The following is a 15067-nucleotide window of genomic DNA, read 5'->3' on the forward strand; positions in this document are numbered from 1 at the left end:
AGAAAAGTAAATTTAATACTCAGTACAGAAGGTAACAATACATTTGGTATCTTTGAATTTAGTAGGCAAACTTAATACACATGTTAATAAAATACGTTTAAAAGCAATTTGAATATTTAAAAGTTAAAATTGTTGTCACAATTTATTTTCTCAGGGATTGTCAGTATTTAGAACAATTCCCTCATCAAAAATAAAACAAAGGGCAGGAGCAGTAGCACAGTGGGTAGGGCATTTGCCTTGCACTCGGCAGATCCAGGTTTGATTCCCAGCATCCCATAAGGTCCCCGGAGCACCACCAGGGGTAATTCCTGGGCCAGGAGTAACCTCTGTGCATCACCAAAAACCAAATAAAAAAATAAATATAATAAAACAAAAAAAATTTCCTTCTTATATTAATAGTACGATGGTCAAATTTTAACTCACACTGTGTTCAGTTAGATCAGGAAATAATATATATTGACTTTGTATACAAATAAAAGTATCTGTATTTTACGTAAACAAGTTAAAAAGTCATCTGAATCTATGTACTATTTTACTCATATAGTAAAATTAAACAGGGAAAATATGAATACTGTGTTCTTCACTTTTTTGTTTTTATTTTAGCATGTGCTATTTAAACATATTATGGAGGTAGTATCTACCTATGGTTCATATATATATATATATATATGCATATATATGTATGGTGCTGGAGCAATGGCACAGTGGGTAGGGCATTTGCCTTGCATGCTGCTGACCTGGGTTTGATTCCTCTGTCCCTCTCAGAGAGACCGACAAGCTACTGAGAGTATTCGATGTGCCAAAAACAGTAACAACAAGTCTCACAATGGAGACATTACTGGTGCCTGCTAGAGCAATTTGATGAGCAATGGGATGACAGTGCTATAGTGACAGTGACAGTTATATATATACGTATACATACATATATATATATTCTATATTTTAGTTTCATTGGTTTAGTATGCCACTGAATTTAATTTAATAAACTTGAGTATTCTCAGAAATTCTATTAGTATTAATTGAATGTCATGAAACTAGACAGAATATGTATATTTTTATCTCAGTACCTCAGAGAAATCAATGATACTCAGCCTAGAGTTAAAAAAATCTAATATTAAGTTAGATATGCTATAATTAGTAATGAAAAAAGCATAGGCTTCAGAATTAGATGTCTGGAATTGAGTTGTATTCATAGACCTTTAGTCATATCATTGAGTCCTATGGTCCATAATTTTCTAATATAAAATAATTCAAAAGTGAAACTCAAGTGATCAAACACATATGAGAATGTGAATTTCAAGACGACAGTACAAGTGTGAAATATGCATACATAATTTCAGATGATCTTCCTTAGAGAGGATGTGTATTGTAGGAAGGCTCATGGATCGAATTCAGTTTGACTGCTGAGGATTCAGGACTAGGCTGTAAATCCTCTAGCACTCACATTCACTGTCATATAAGTAGGTGAACCAAAGGTTCTTGAAAATACTGGAATTTTCAAGAAATTCCGGTATTTTGAACTTACCAGCCTTCTTGATAAGTCTGTAAACATTTAAAACAGTATATGAGACCAGTCAATCAGTGCTATAGAATAGTAGTTCTCAACCTCGGGCAACTTTAGGGTGTATAATGCTGGGGCAACCAGGTAGCTGGTGATAGAGGAACTACTGGTCTCTGGTGCAAAGAGGTCAACAGTGATAGTGATATTAAGCATCCTGCAGCATATAGTCATTTGTAGTAAAGAATTGTACCCCCTCAAATTTCAGTTGTAGTCAGGTTGAGAAAGCTTGAAATAGAAGATGCCAACTTTATCATAAAAAAATTATATTGAAATATATGTCATCTTTTAAAAAAGTCAAATTTTGAATATACTCCAACAAATAAGAAGTCAATATTCTCTTTATTGAAGCACTATAGCACTGTCATCCCATTGTTCATTGATTTCCTCGAGTGGGCACCAGTAACATCTCCATTGTGAGACTAGTTACTGTTTTTGGCATATTGAATACTCCATGGGTAGCTTACCAGGCTCTGCCGTATGGTTGGGATACTCTCCGTAGCTTGCCGGGCTCTCCAAGAGGGACGGAGGAATCAAATTTGGGTAGTCCGTGTGCAAGGCAAATGCCCTACCCACTGTGCTGTTGGTCCTTTTCAGACTTAATACCAAAATAATAATGCCACTGTTTATCATATCACATTTCTCCAATAAAAATTGTTTTTTCCAAATTACTGCTGTGCATAAATTATAAGTTTGTAACATCCGTATTTATACCAAAATTTTAAGTTCTTCATTTTTGTCTGTATGTATGGAAGTAATACCAGTCATATGGTTATTTAGTTCCAAAATTTTTATATTTACTAAAAGAAATATTAAAGAATGTTATCTAAATATTTTCTGGTGCAGATATTTTAGTTGCAATATTTTAATATTTTTTAAATTTCCACCAGTATTTTTAATTTTATAGTTAATTAATTTGATTTTTTTTGGTTGTAATACTCTTAATGGTTTTCTACCATTTAACATTAAATCTCAGTTCAAAAAGTATGGCACTGAATTTAATTTGATAAGTTTAAGTATTCTCATAAATCCTATATTAATATTAATGGAATGCTATGAAACTATGCAGAATATTTAATTTATGTTTATATATTTAATACCTATATTTAATATTTAATATATTTAATATTGGTATAATCTTTCATTTATAAATATACACAGGCATCTTTCTTTGCATTCGTGTTTGTTCTGTTCAAAAAATTCTATATATTACTTTAATGTATCTTTCAAAGTAGATCATAGAATCATAATGGCTCAGTGCTAAAAGAACTTCAATGGAGAAGTTAAATAAACAATAGTGTTTCTTAATTCTTCTTAAAAAATAGCTTAGTTGTAATATTTCAGCAGCATTTTCATCAAGCTTTGTTATTGCATACTTCCACATTTACCAGTTTATACAATGCTACTTCTGAATTGAGGAGAGGGACAAAATCCAGACTGGATTAGAAGCATTTTTTCTCAGCAGGATGCTTCTGCTCCTTACCAAGATCACAGTTTGGAATCTTTCCTCCACTCAAAATAATACCTGGGGGGACGTACCTGGATAGCCTTCGCATAGAACCTGTCACCAGGTTATTCTCTACTAGGCTGGAGCATTTCTTGAGCTGAGCTATTTCACAGTTGGATACTGTTGGGGAGATCACGAGTTACATATCTGCTGACTTTCTTGCCAAGCTGTTCTTGAAATGGATGATGTTTATGTTGTTACTAGCAAGTTAATCTGTAGTTAGTCCCCAATCATCTTTTGAACTTTTGATATATGAGTGAATAAAATAGGCATTTCCTTATGGCAATATCAGTGGTATATTTTTATGAGGATTTCAAAACTATTTTGATGCAATGTTGTTAATATTTGCATTTTTCTATTTATCTTTGTGTCTTTTTAGTTCTTTTTGTTATTAAAGCAATAAAAATAGTTTTGAAAATATAGTAACACATAAAGTTTGACTATTAGACATTAATAAGCATCAGTAACTCCTAATATTTATTCCAAGTTTTTTTTAACTGACCAGTATACTGTGAACATTTTCCTCTTCTCAGTTTTATTTAGTTTTAATTTTATGTTTCACATCCCCACCCATTCCATTCTAATGTCACAATTATCCTTTCTTTATCTTTATCTTTACGTTGAAAACTTTTCTTCCTCTTAAAGAAGAAAATAAGTTTGAGGCAGGGAATTCAAGGGATCTTGCGTGTGAGAGGACTTGGATTGGATTCCTGAACATGTGCCCCCTGGCAATGCTAGGTGTGACCCCAAGGGAAAAAGGGAAAAAATAATCAAGCTGTTTATATTTGAAGTTCTTTTTAAATCTCATTTTCTTAGGACAAATATTTAGCAGTAAAACAAGTGAACTAAAGGTTGCAGTTATAAATATATATTTTGATAGACAATATTAAATATAGTTAATTTCTGACTATAATAGTGCCTTTTCTGAGATCCTGAGGCAAAATTGCATATTGTAATTCCTAAAATCAATTCCAATTTTCTAAATATAGTATCATATTGTGTTACTATCTATCTCTTTGAATATTACTGATATGAACTTGTCATTCTGTATTTCTTTTATTTTGGTTTTGTGACCATACCCAGATATGCTCAGAGCTTAGTCCTGACTTTGCAATGAGGGATCACTCCCAGTCAAGCTCTGGCGATCATTTAAGGTGCTAGATCAAATTATGGTTAACTGCAAGCAAGGCAAGCATTAACCCACTGTGCTGTCTGTCCAGTTCCATGACCCTGTATTTTTAAATTTTTTTTTTAATTAGTGAATCACCATGGGGGCACCATGACTGATCATTTCAGTCATACAACGATCTAGTACCCATCCCTCCACCAGTGCCCATCTTCCTTGTATTTCTTGACTGTTAGTTTCAGTTATATTTAGTAAATTGCCTTACCTCTTAATTGCTTAGTTTCCATTGATTTTTTTCAAAATTACTTTATAAGTCTCTTGTATGTTAATATATAAATTTTTTTTCATTAAAATTTATATTTGTTCCTAACATTAAAAAGGTTCTTATTTTTGGTTTGGGAATATGACTAAAATTATAGAGCATGCTACTCCAATATGAAGCCTTGAATTTGATCTCTGGCACTTCATGGCCCCATGTATTTCTTAAAGTGGCCTCGGCTTTAGAAACACTGCCTGTGTTTTGCCCACACATAATAAAATAAAAGTTTTCCATTTTATGTAGGCAAATATATTAATTTATATTGATGCCGTCTCTTGCTGTGCAAAGAAACTCTTTCCTCAGTGGAATAGCATTATTAATTATTCTGTTTTTTATTACTTAGTAATAATTAAATTTTATATTTGCATCTGTTCAAAGACATAAAGAAGTTAGGGATGATTGCTGTTTCATTTGACTTTCTGCTTTTCTTCACAGCCATAGCAGTAGGCTTGGGTCATTCCTGGTGGTATTCAGGGGACCATGTAGTATGGAGATCACAAATGAGGCCTTTCCCATTCAAATATGTGTGCCAGCTCTTTGAACTATGCCTTTAGCCTTAAATCTTATTTTTTAAACAATATGGTAGCAATCATTCTTATCACTATTTTAAAATAAGTTGTCTTCTACATTTGATGAAGAAAGGAGATATTTTTAAAGCTCTTGAGTCACTTCTAAACTGTGTCACTGCTTTCTATGTGAAAGAACTGACAGGTGAATTATCTAAAAGGAATTCCCATTAGGCTGCTATTATCAGAAAATGATGTCCCTGACCTTTACCTGCTGTTCAGTACCTACATGTCCTTTGTCCCTTTCCATCTTACCCTTCTCATTTTTTATGAATTGCCCTTCACTGAAGATCTACATTTAATAAGACCAAATATATGGTCCTTGTTCACATTAGCTGAATTATTCGACCCCAGATCAAGCATGGTTTTGATTTGTAAGGCTGAACAGTTTTTACTTATCACTTCTAGAGTAGAAAAATTCCATAACTTTAAATCAGTGGCCAGAGATTTCATTATCTCCTGGTAGAGGAGCTGGATATTCTAAATTGACTGTGCTGACATTTTACTGTTGAAATTCAGTTCTCATAATGTCTTCTATTCCACCATGGAGCGAAAGCATTGCAGAGAATGAAAATGTAAAGGCGGCAAATGTTCATCAACTGTTTAATTTCTGAGTCACAGATTTCTATCTGCAGATCACAAAATTCCTATAAAAGCAGACCAATTCAATTGTATTTTATTAAAGATGTCATTTTGTTAAAGGTATATTTTTGAAATGTTTGAAGAACAAAATACCTTTATTAATAAGGATAATTAGATAAGACAAAGAGAAGCTGACTGGAGCAAGTTTTATATATATAGGTTAAAAATTAAAGAAAATATATGCACCCATGGTCGAAAGAAATGTAGAGGAAGGAACATGGAGAGTAATAAAATGTCAAGTATTTCTGAAGCTGAGTCCCGTGTGGACAGCAGTGTTCTCCAGAAAGCAAAAAGAAACAGACATCAGAGTGAAAACATAAACAGGATAGAGAAAGAGAATAGAAAGATTATAATGAAGTGTTGCATAATATGTGCGCAATCAAAGTCATTCTTGCTTCCTGTCAGAAGATTAAAGAGAACAATAAAAAGTAATGAGTCAGAGCTGAGACAATCTCTAAAAGCCACATAAAATGCAGTTTCTACATTGGCAAGAATGCCAGTTATGAAAAAGAAAGCTAGAGACAAAATGGAATAAAAGTCAACCCCCTTAGGTCGTCTGGCTAATAACCATAGTCCATTTTCGATTAAGAGAATTGCAGGAATGAATAAGCCACTCCAGAACACGGTCTCTCCAGCTACATAGCAGTAGTCTATAATGTTGTTGATAATACTTCACACTTCACCTTCAAAGAGCTTTACTTTTAACCCTCAGATGCAACCATATGTTATGTCACCAACTTGATAAATGGGAGACCAATCAGGGAAGATAAATGAGTCATCCGAAGAAACAGGGAAGATAGAGACCAGAACCTAAGCTTAATGTAGAACTTTTGCCTAAGGTTTTTTCTTTTTTTAAAATTAACTCTTACAACTAACTTCCTTAAAAGAAATATACGCATGTGTTAAGTATGAGAAGGATGTATTGAATCTAATACATAAGTATATATTTTAATCGGTCCTGTAGAAAACTACAGTTCAAATTCACATCTTTGTTAGGCATGAGACGTCTGTGGTTTCTGAGATTAAGTGAATTCGAGGTTCATTTGTACTACACTCACATTTTAAAATGTTTCTGCCTTTAGTATAATTCTGCTATGGGGGGAGGGGGGACCGGGAAATTCCATACCCAGCTCACTTAATGGCAAAGTAAAGAAAACAAACAAACAAAACCCTGCTGGTGTGGATTCATTGTGGAGAGAAGGCAAAGCTGAAGACCATTCAGCCTCATTAAGCAGGGATCTGAGCTGTGACCTGCCTGTGGCCTCGAGTGGTACCCCGCCAGCTGCACTTCTCTGGCACAGAGGGTGGTTGGACATATACTTGTTAGTTAACTGGGCTGGTCGCCAGAGATGTTTCTTTTCCTTTTCTCATATTTCCAGCATTGAAGGGATTTTTCCTACATATTTTTCACATAAAGATGCAGAGTACAGTCCACCCACTGTGAATAAATCTAATTTAGCCGTCTTTATGCCTCCTGGATTTCCATCAACGAAAACTTTGCAATACAGGGGCAGATGTGTGAACTGGGAAATCTTCCAGATTTCTGTGTTGTTTTGTTGTTACTCTGCTTAATAGAGAGCCTCTCAGTAATACTCCACATTAAATAAGGCTTGTAGGTTGGTAAGCATGCCTTTAGTTTTATTGAAGATAGGTTTGCTTTCATACCAGCTGTGGGCCAGGGGAAATTCAATGTTTGAATTGTCTCTCAGTCCTATTGCTTCATAAGATAGAGAGCATCACATTTCAGGTAAGTCTCTTTTAGTTCACTGAGTTTTCTGACACTCAAAATCACACTACTGTCCTATCCTATATAGAAGTATGGCACATAGTTCCCCAAGTTACGTAGTCTAAAATATCATATAAATACATACAGTATCAAAATTCAGTCCGTGGTTAGAAAGGAAATTTAGCTTTAAGTGTTGCGACCTTCCCACTATATTTCTTCTCAATTACAGTTCTAACATCCCAAAGGCTGTATCCGTACCTATCCAGTTGGCTTCTAACAAGTTACTACTTCCAGCTTCCAATTGATTCAGACTACTTCTTGGTCGATATGTAGAAAATAGCAAATTCCTTTGAGATCATTTTTCCATTCTACATTACAAATTGTAGCTTGCACTAAAGTTGTGTGTATATATGTGTGTGTGTGTGTGTGTTTCCTATACAATGTCAAAGTCACATTAAAGCTCTGCAGAGTTTGGACCAATTTTTTAATTTTAGTATATCAACAAGAATCCTAAATTTTCTTAAAAAGAAATGAGGCAGTTAAAAATTTCCAGTTTTATTTCAGTAACTTCACAGATTTTTCAGCAGTTAATACACCAGGAGGAAACCTAACCAAATCCTAAGTTTTCTGTTAGACAAAATAGATGCAAACATGTGTCTTTGGGTCCTATTCCTTCTTTTCAACCTTTTAACTATAGATGACAGTATTCAACTTGATGACAGAGAGATGGGGAATGTATCTTTTAGATTCATCTAACTAAAACTATGTAGCCTGTTTTCATTTTCTCATAGCCCTCTCTGTTTTTAATTTATTACCTACATTTTTCCAATTCTGCAGTTGAAACCTGATGAAAGGATCATCAAAACTGAATATGGGCTACTGATTCGAAGTTTGCAGAAGAAGGATTCTGGGATGTATTACTGCAAAGCACAGGAGCACACTTTTATCCACACTATAGTGAAGCTGACTTTGAATGTCATTGAGAACGAACAGATGGAAAATACCCAGAGGGCAGAGCATGAGGAGGGGCAGGTCAAGGATCTGTTGGCTGAGTCACGGTTGAGATATAAAGACTACATCCAAATCCTTAGCAGCCCAAACTTTAGCCTGGACCAGTACTGCGAACAGATGTGGCACAGGGAGAAGAGGAGACAGAGAAACAAGGGCGGCCCAAAGTGGAAGCACATGCAGGAAATGAAGAAGAAACGAAATCGAAGACATCACAGAGACCTAGATGAGCTTCTCAGAGCTGTGGCCACATAATTATCTATTTAAGGAAAGAATTTATCAGAAAAATACGGTCTTCTGTTTTGTACACCTCTTGTACTAACCCATAAGAGCTTTCTATGAAGTTTTGCTAAGACACAAGAACCATAAACCGAGTAAGGGTAGAGATGATGAATATGGCATAGTAAGAACAAATCATTCACTCATATCAGCCACTTTCCCAAAAATTAAATTTGTACCAACAGAACATGGGACTTGAAACTTATAAATGTGTATGTTCTGGGTTTTACAATGTGTTATGTCCTGTACATAACTGAATGAAACAAACATCTAATTTTATATTGGAATAAGATGTTTTCTGTCCCTTGCCCGGCCATTTGGAGTTTACCATGCAGTTGAGCTATATGAACTTTTTTTTTTTATATATAAACAGATAAATCTTTCTGCTGTATAACTGACTGTGCTAGGAATTGGAAGGAAGACACAGATTCACAAATCTCATGTTATCAGCAGAAACCATTCACTCTCTTGCATGGTTTAGACATTAGAAAGGATGTGTTTCTTCTCCCCTAATATGGGGGCAATATTTAGCTCACAAAAGCATTACTTTGTTGAGGGTACACGGCCCCCTTCAGGGTTCCTAATGACTTTTCAGGAGTAGCAGATTAACATAGAAATGTTAGCCCTCACTTTTGAGAATATGTGCGTTCTGCAAATATATGCTGAGCTTTAAAGAGACAGAATGCTTAATAATCATTTTAATAAGATGGGAAACAATTTAATAAAACAAAACAGACATGATGTATACTGCATCCTAATAAGAAAGCATACAGATGGGATTTATAAGAGACAGAAGGAAAGACAACTATAAATTTTAGCTTTGGGGAAAACTCTATCCCCATAAATAGGGGAGAACAATTGCAAATAAAGTAGGTGAAATGGAATGTAGCTTTATTCACTAGAGTAAAAGTAGTTGCCAAGTTGTTATCCATCTGTTTTTAAAAACATGGATCATGGTACACTGCTAGTGAAAGTCTAATAAAAGGTAGGTTTTCTATAATAAAGAATGAAAAAAAAATTATTTACAAACAAGGAATTTCAGTGTTTGCTTCATCTCTTTAACAAATTATATTTTGTAAATTATTTTTTCTGTCTTTTTTCTTGAATTTTGCATCATTAGGTTTTATTTGAATGATTAGGGAAGCTATATACATAAAGAGAGAAATAGCATTAGGTGCACAATTATGGTGGGGAGTGGGAATATATATTTGTTGAAAAACAGAACAAATGCAAAAATGTTGACAACGGAAAGGGTGAAATTAACTCTTTGACATCTTCACACAATCTTTTTGCATTTCTGAGATAATAGGCTATAATCAAGTATAATTATTTTAATAATTTAATAATAAATAAGTCTGCTGCATGTAAAGAAAACAAACTCACAACAAAAACATGAACATTCTCCATATTTTATTAGCACATTCAAATGTCTAGATATTGACTTCCCTCTGAATATGTATGGTTTGTTTCCTGCCTATTTAAGCAAGGTTCACCTTTCCTTCTTAGAACACAAAACCCTTAGCCTTCCACTGTTTTGCTTTTTCACGCCCTTTTTAGTGTGAAATGGAAAATTAGTCACTTCCTCACATGGAAGGGAGATTTACAGAAAACTAAATAGCAGACATTGTTTTGTTTCTCATGCATTCTGTGTGTCTTGGGAGAAAAACTTATGAGATCCTGTCTGATTGATCAGAGGATAGCTCATCACAGACTTCAATATGTCTGTGATTAGTTTTTTGTTTTGGTGCAAAACTTTCTTTCATCATATTTGCATTTCATCATATTTGCATTTTTACTCATCTCAAAGTAGGAGTACTGATAGATGAGCTTAAGATTTTGACATGCTGCTCATAAATATTTTCAGATGTTTCATTATAAGGAAAACTTAAGGCAGATCATTTGTTGTTATTTTTTAGTGCAAATCACTTTTAAAAAGTTATGCATCGTAATAGTTATCACAGGATCAGAGTGCTAATTGGATATCATAACAAGTGTTTTATAACTTGATTTCCTAGGTTAAAATGTTATGGAAATTCAGAAAACTCAATGCAAATACATGAGAGCATCTTTTATTTCTAAAATATCTTTAAATATTTGTATATCAGAGAGTAATAATCAAATTATTGGATGGCTTTTGGGTAGTTACATGTTGCTCAAATGTTAGGATTTATTTGTGAAAATAAATTTAATTTTCATCAAAATACAAATGTCCAAGCCATTTTGTAATTACTTCTTATTTTAGTTTCCAGACAAAATTTGGGTAACTTAATTTGCTTTGCATCTAATATTCTGGAGTTTTGGATCTAAGAGTCTTTATTAATGTTATTGACATGAGGACTTTGTCATTTGATGATAGAGCACAGTGCATTTACAAAAGACATAGCAGTAGTAGAATTATAATTCACACCTAATCTCATTACACTTTTGGCTAAATAATACTCATTTACAAGATCCTGCATGAAAAATAATCTTATTTTTAAATTTACCTTTGGCCTATATTTTGAGTTTCCATATGCTATTAAGAATTATTCCTGCTGATTTAATTACATAGATTCAACTATAAAATGTTTACAGTGTCAATTCCTGTTTTTAAACATTATCAAACTTTTAGAGATAATTTCATCTCATCCAGGTATCCTCAAAACTCTAATGTAAACAGGGTAATTAGTTCATATTTTAAGCCTAAATGTAAGATATATTTCATAGATATAGTTATAAATGGAAATAAAAGCATATCTTCATTTATAGTTATCATGATTTTCTTGAAAAACATGTTATGAATAGACTTAATGAAAATTAATAGTTGAGAAAAAAATGATATCCAAAAATTTTTATAAAAATATGTTATTCTCAAAGTTAATGGCCAAAATATTTAAATAATTGAGTGTACCTCTGAGGTTAAGTGGTAAAATAAAGTATTTCCAGACTTTACATATTGATTGTATAAAGACAGGAACATGTGCATGGGCTTATGCCTCTCATTTACATATTTTGTAGTATGAAATATTTATGATATGCTTTAGATAGATAAATTTTGGGGAAAAGGGCAAAAAACAGTTAATTTTATAATTTAATTTTGGTTTTGTAAGTGGTTATTAGTCAATTTTGAATTTATAGTTTTATTATAAAATATAGACTTGTGATCTAAAATAATTAAAAAATGTTAATGTATATTTTGTCTGTCTTATAATAAAATGCAAACATTAATTTTCAATGGTTATAAACAGTATATTAGTTCATGTAAAACTTTTGTTTTAAAAGCTGACATATGGTAACTGAATTTTATGTAGAAAAAAGCACTAAATCAATACCAGTACTAAAAGTGTATTTTCTGACAATTCTGATGAGATACATTTTTTTAAGTAGTTCGGGCATGGACCAATAGTAGAGTGAATAGGGTGCTTGCCTTGTATGCTATTGATCTAGGTAGTATCCTAGAATCCAATTTGCTTTTCCAGCATGACTAGGGGGGGACTTCTAAGTGCCAAGTTCCTGATAATAGAATCAGCCCTGAGAACTGCAAGGTGTGACCCTAAACTTAAAATAAAATAAAAATGAAAACAGTCCCAGGGATAAATCCTAGATCCTCTCACATCATTAGATATATTTTCTCTTACTGTAAGTATATAGTAACTTCCTTAGGGAAGGGAAAGGGCCAGTATTTATCCCAGTAATTACAGTGATGTTGTTGAGCTTTACTGTGATTTAGATTTTTTCCCCCTTTGTTTTGGGGATCTACATGGCAGTGCTTGAGTTTCTCCCTACCCAATGCTTGATGTCAGTTTTTGTGGTACTTAAAGGACCATTCAGTGCTTCGGATTGAACTCAGGATTGAGTTCAATGAAATATTTACTTCAGCCCTTTAAGCTATGATCCTGATTCTGTGATTTAATTTGTGCTTTGGCAAACTAAGGTAAATATTACTGCTGCATATCAACTGCTTCTAAGATTTTCAATTTCCATTCAATAACTGATAATTTAAAATACACATATATATGTTTATGTAGACATACATCAGCATACATTATTAAAGAATCAACTAATATCTCCATTTTATTTCTGCCTTGTGTTTTTGCTGTTTCTGGGCCATAACCGATGGACTTACTTTTGGCTCTATGCCGATGGATCATTCCTGGTGAGCTATGGAGATTATATGGAATGCCAGGGATCAGATTCAGGTCAACTGCATGTAAGATAAATGCCCTACCTACTGTACTATCCTTATGCCCCCATATTTTTGCTTTATAAAGACACGATTGATCACGATCATGATAGCCCATTAAACACCGATTTCTCAGGCAGGCCCAGTAACATCTCATTTTGTCCTTTCCCTGAGATCTTAGAAGTCTATCTCGACTCGGCCCTCCCAACAATGTTGCACTGGGGGCTCTTCAGGGTCACAGGAATGAGATCCAGCTTGTTACTGGATTTTACATATAAATACACCATGGGAAGCTTGCAAGGCTGTCTCATGTGGGCAGGAAACTCTCAGAAGACTGCCAGTTTCTCCCAAAGGGAGAAGCAGGCTAAAGATATCGGCAGCGCGCTTCTGAGAGTTTGCTTTTAAGTCTCTGGATGTTGACCGTTAATGGGATTACACACACCTGGGTTCCTCTGCCGGTACCTTCATGCATGAGGCCTGTCCGAACGTGTAGAGAGGATCCTCCAGCATGGCTGCAGCTAGGTTCCGGTGGTCTTCGGCTGCTGGGAGCTGTGCTTGGGGTGGGGAGGGAAGCTGGAGCCCATCCCCTCCGAGGGGCCCCGGGGAAGACAGCCAGGCGTGCGGGCAAGAGACTCTCTATAAAGACACATTTAGGAAAAATATATGTCTTATGCCAGTTTGGAGTACAAAGCATAATTTATATTTTAAAATAGATATTATAATGACCTCCCAAATACGCAATTTCTGAAATAACTTGTAAAGATAATGTAGAGAAGTGGTAGTGTTCTACAGTGTCAATATAAAAATACATATTATGCCAAATATCTAAATCTTAAATGTCAAGATTCTTTTAGCTCCAAATATAAGTTTATACAAATAATTTATAAAACAATGATTTTGTGTCATTTTTAGTGATTATATTGCGTCCAAGCACTTATTGTAAACAAAACCCAGCACAAGATTAATGGTGTACAAAATTCCAGATAGAATTATTAGAAAACAATTCTCAAAACATAACAAAAAAATAAGAGTTTAATTATTGTGTTTAGATTCAAAAATATAACTACATCTTGTTAGTTGCATGGCTTTATGATGAGGAAATGCGTGCTTGGGAAGACAAAGGGCCAAATTAATTTACTCTTTATTTCAGTAGCTGAAATACTTTTGCTCTGCATAATATTGGAATAAATATATATCATGTAGAGTGACTTGTCTATGTACAATGAATTTTAAAATGTACATATTCTGAGATTAGGTTTTCATGATTAAGTATGTGCACTTGAGAAATATTTCACATATGCAATAGTAGATGTTTTCAAATGTATTTGTTTTGGAATTAATTACAGTAGGAAAAAGAACAATCTGTATATTCAACAAAAAGAAAATAGGTAAACTAAAATACAATCACTAAATGAATGCCAATATTCACATGAGATGTAACAGCTGTATGTATCAACACAAAAATATCAGGAATAATGTGAAAGGAATAAAATGAAGATGCAGAAATTTAAGGAGTGAAATACTGAGTGTATCAAGTTGAAAGAACAAATGATACTACTGTGCACATACATATTCAGATGTAAGTAGTACATATATAAAATATCTCTAGAAAAGGGAAACACCAAAACTAAACTATATTTTTCTCTAAAAAACTAGAAAGAGGAATAGTTATACTGATTTCAATAATATATATTTAAAGTATGTCTAAATTTAATATAATACATACCATGCATACTACATATAATTGTAGGAACTAATATTTAAATATGAGTATTTCCCAAGTTGGGTATTGGATTGTAATTTAAACATTACTTTCAACTTATTCCTTTTTTCTTTAATTGAATCACTGTGAGATACACAGTTACAAAGCTGTTCTGGTTGGGTTTAAGTCATACAGTGTTCCGACAGCTATCCTTCCAGGACTGTACTTTTCTCACCACCAATGTACCATATTTCCCACCCCCTTCCCATAAGCCTGCCTCTATGGCAGGTACTCTCTCTCTCTCTCTCTCTCTCTCTCTCTCTCTCTCTCTCTCTCTCTCTCTCTCCTCTCTCTCTGTCAGTTTCTCTGTCTCTCTGTCTTTCTGTCCTTTCTGTCTCTCTCTGTCTCTCCCTCTCTCTGTCCTTTCAGCCATTATGGTTTGCAATATAGATACTGAAAGGTTATCACGCTT

At 33.9% G+C, this 15067-nt stretch overlaps 1 protein-coding gene across 1 annotated transcript in view; it reads left to right on the forward strand.

Annotated features, from left to right (window-relative positions):
- Positions 1–11945, forward strand: part of SEMA3D (semaphorin 3D) — a 219728-nt gene extending 207783 nt beyond the window's left edge. The window contains exon 18 of the mRNA XM_004602146.2: positions 8282–11945. Coding sequence (XP_004602203.1) covers positions 8282–8707 — 426 coding nt within the window. The 3' untranslated portion in view covers positions 8708–11945. The remainder of the gene's footprint in view (positions 1–8281) is intronic.
- The last annotated feature ends 3122 nt before the right edge of the window (positions 11946–15067 follow it).

This window comes from Sorex araneus, chromosome 1, assembly GCF_027595985.1.
Source record: "Sorex araneus isolate mSorAra2 chromosome 1, mSorAra2.pri, whole genome shotgun sequence".
Taxonomy (NCBI): domain Eukaryota; kingdom Metazoa; phylum Chordata; class Mammalia; order Eulipotyphla; family Soricidae; genus Sorex; species Sorex araneus.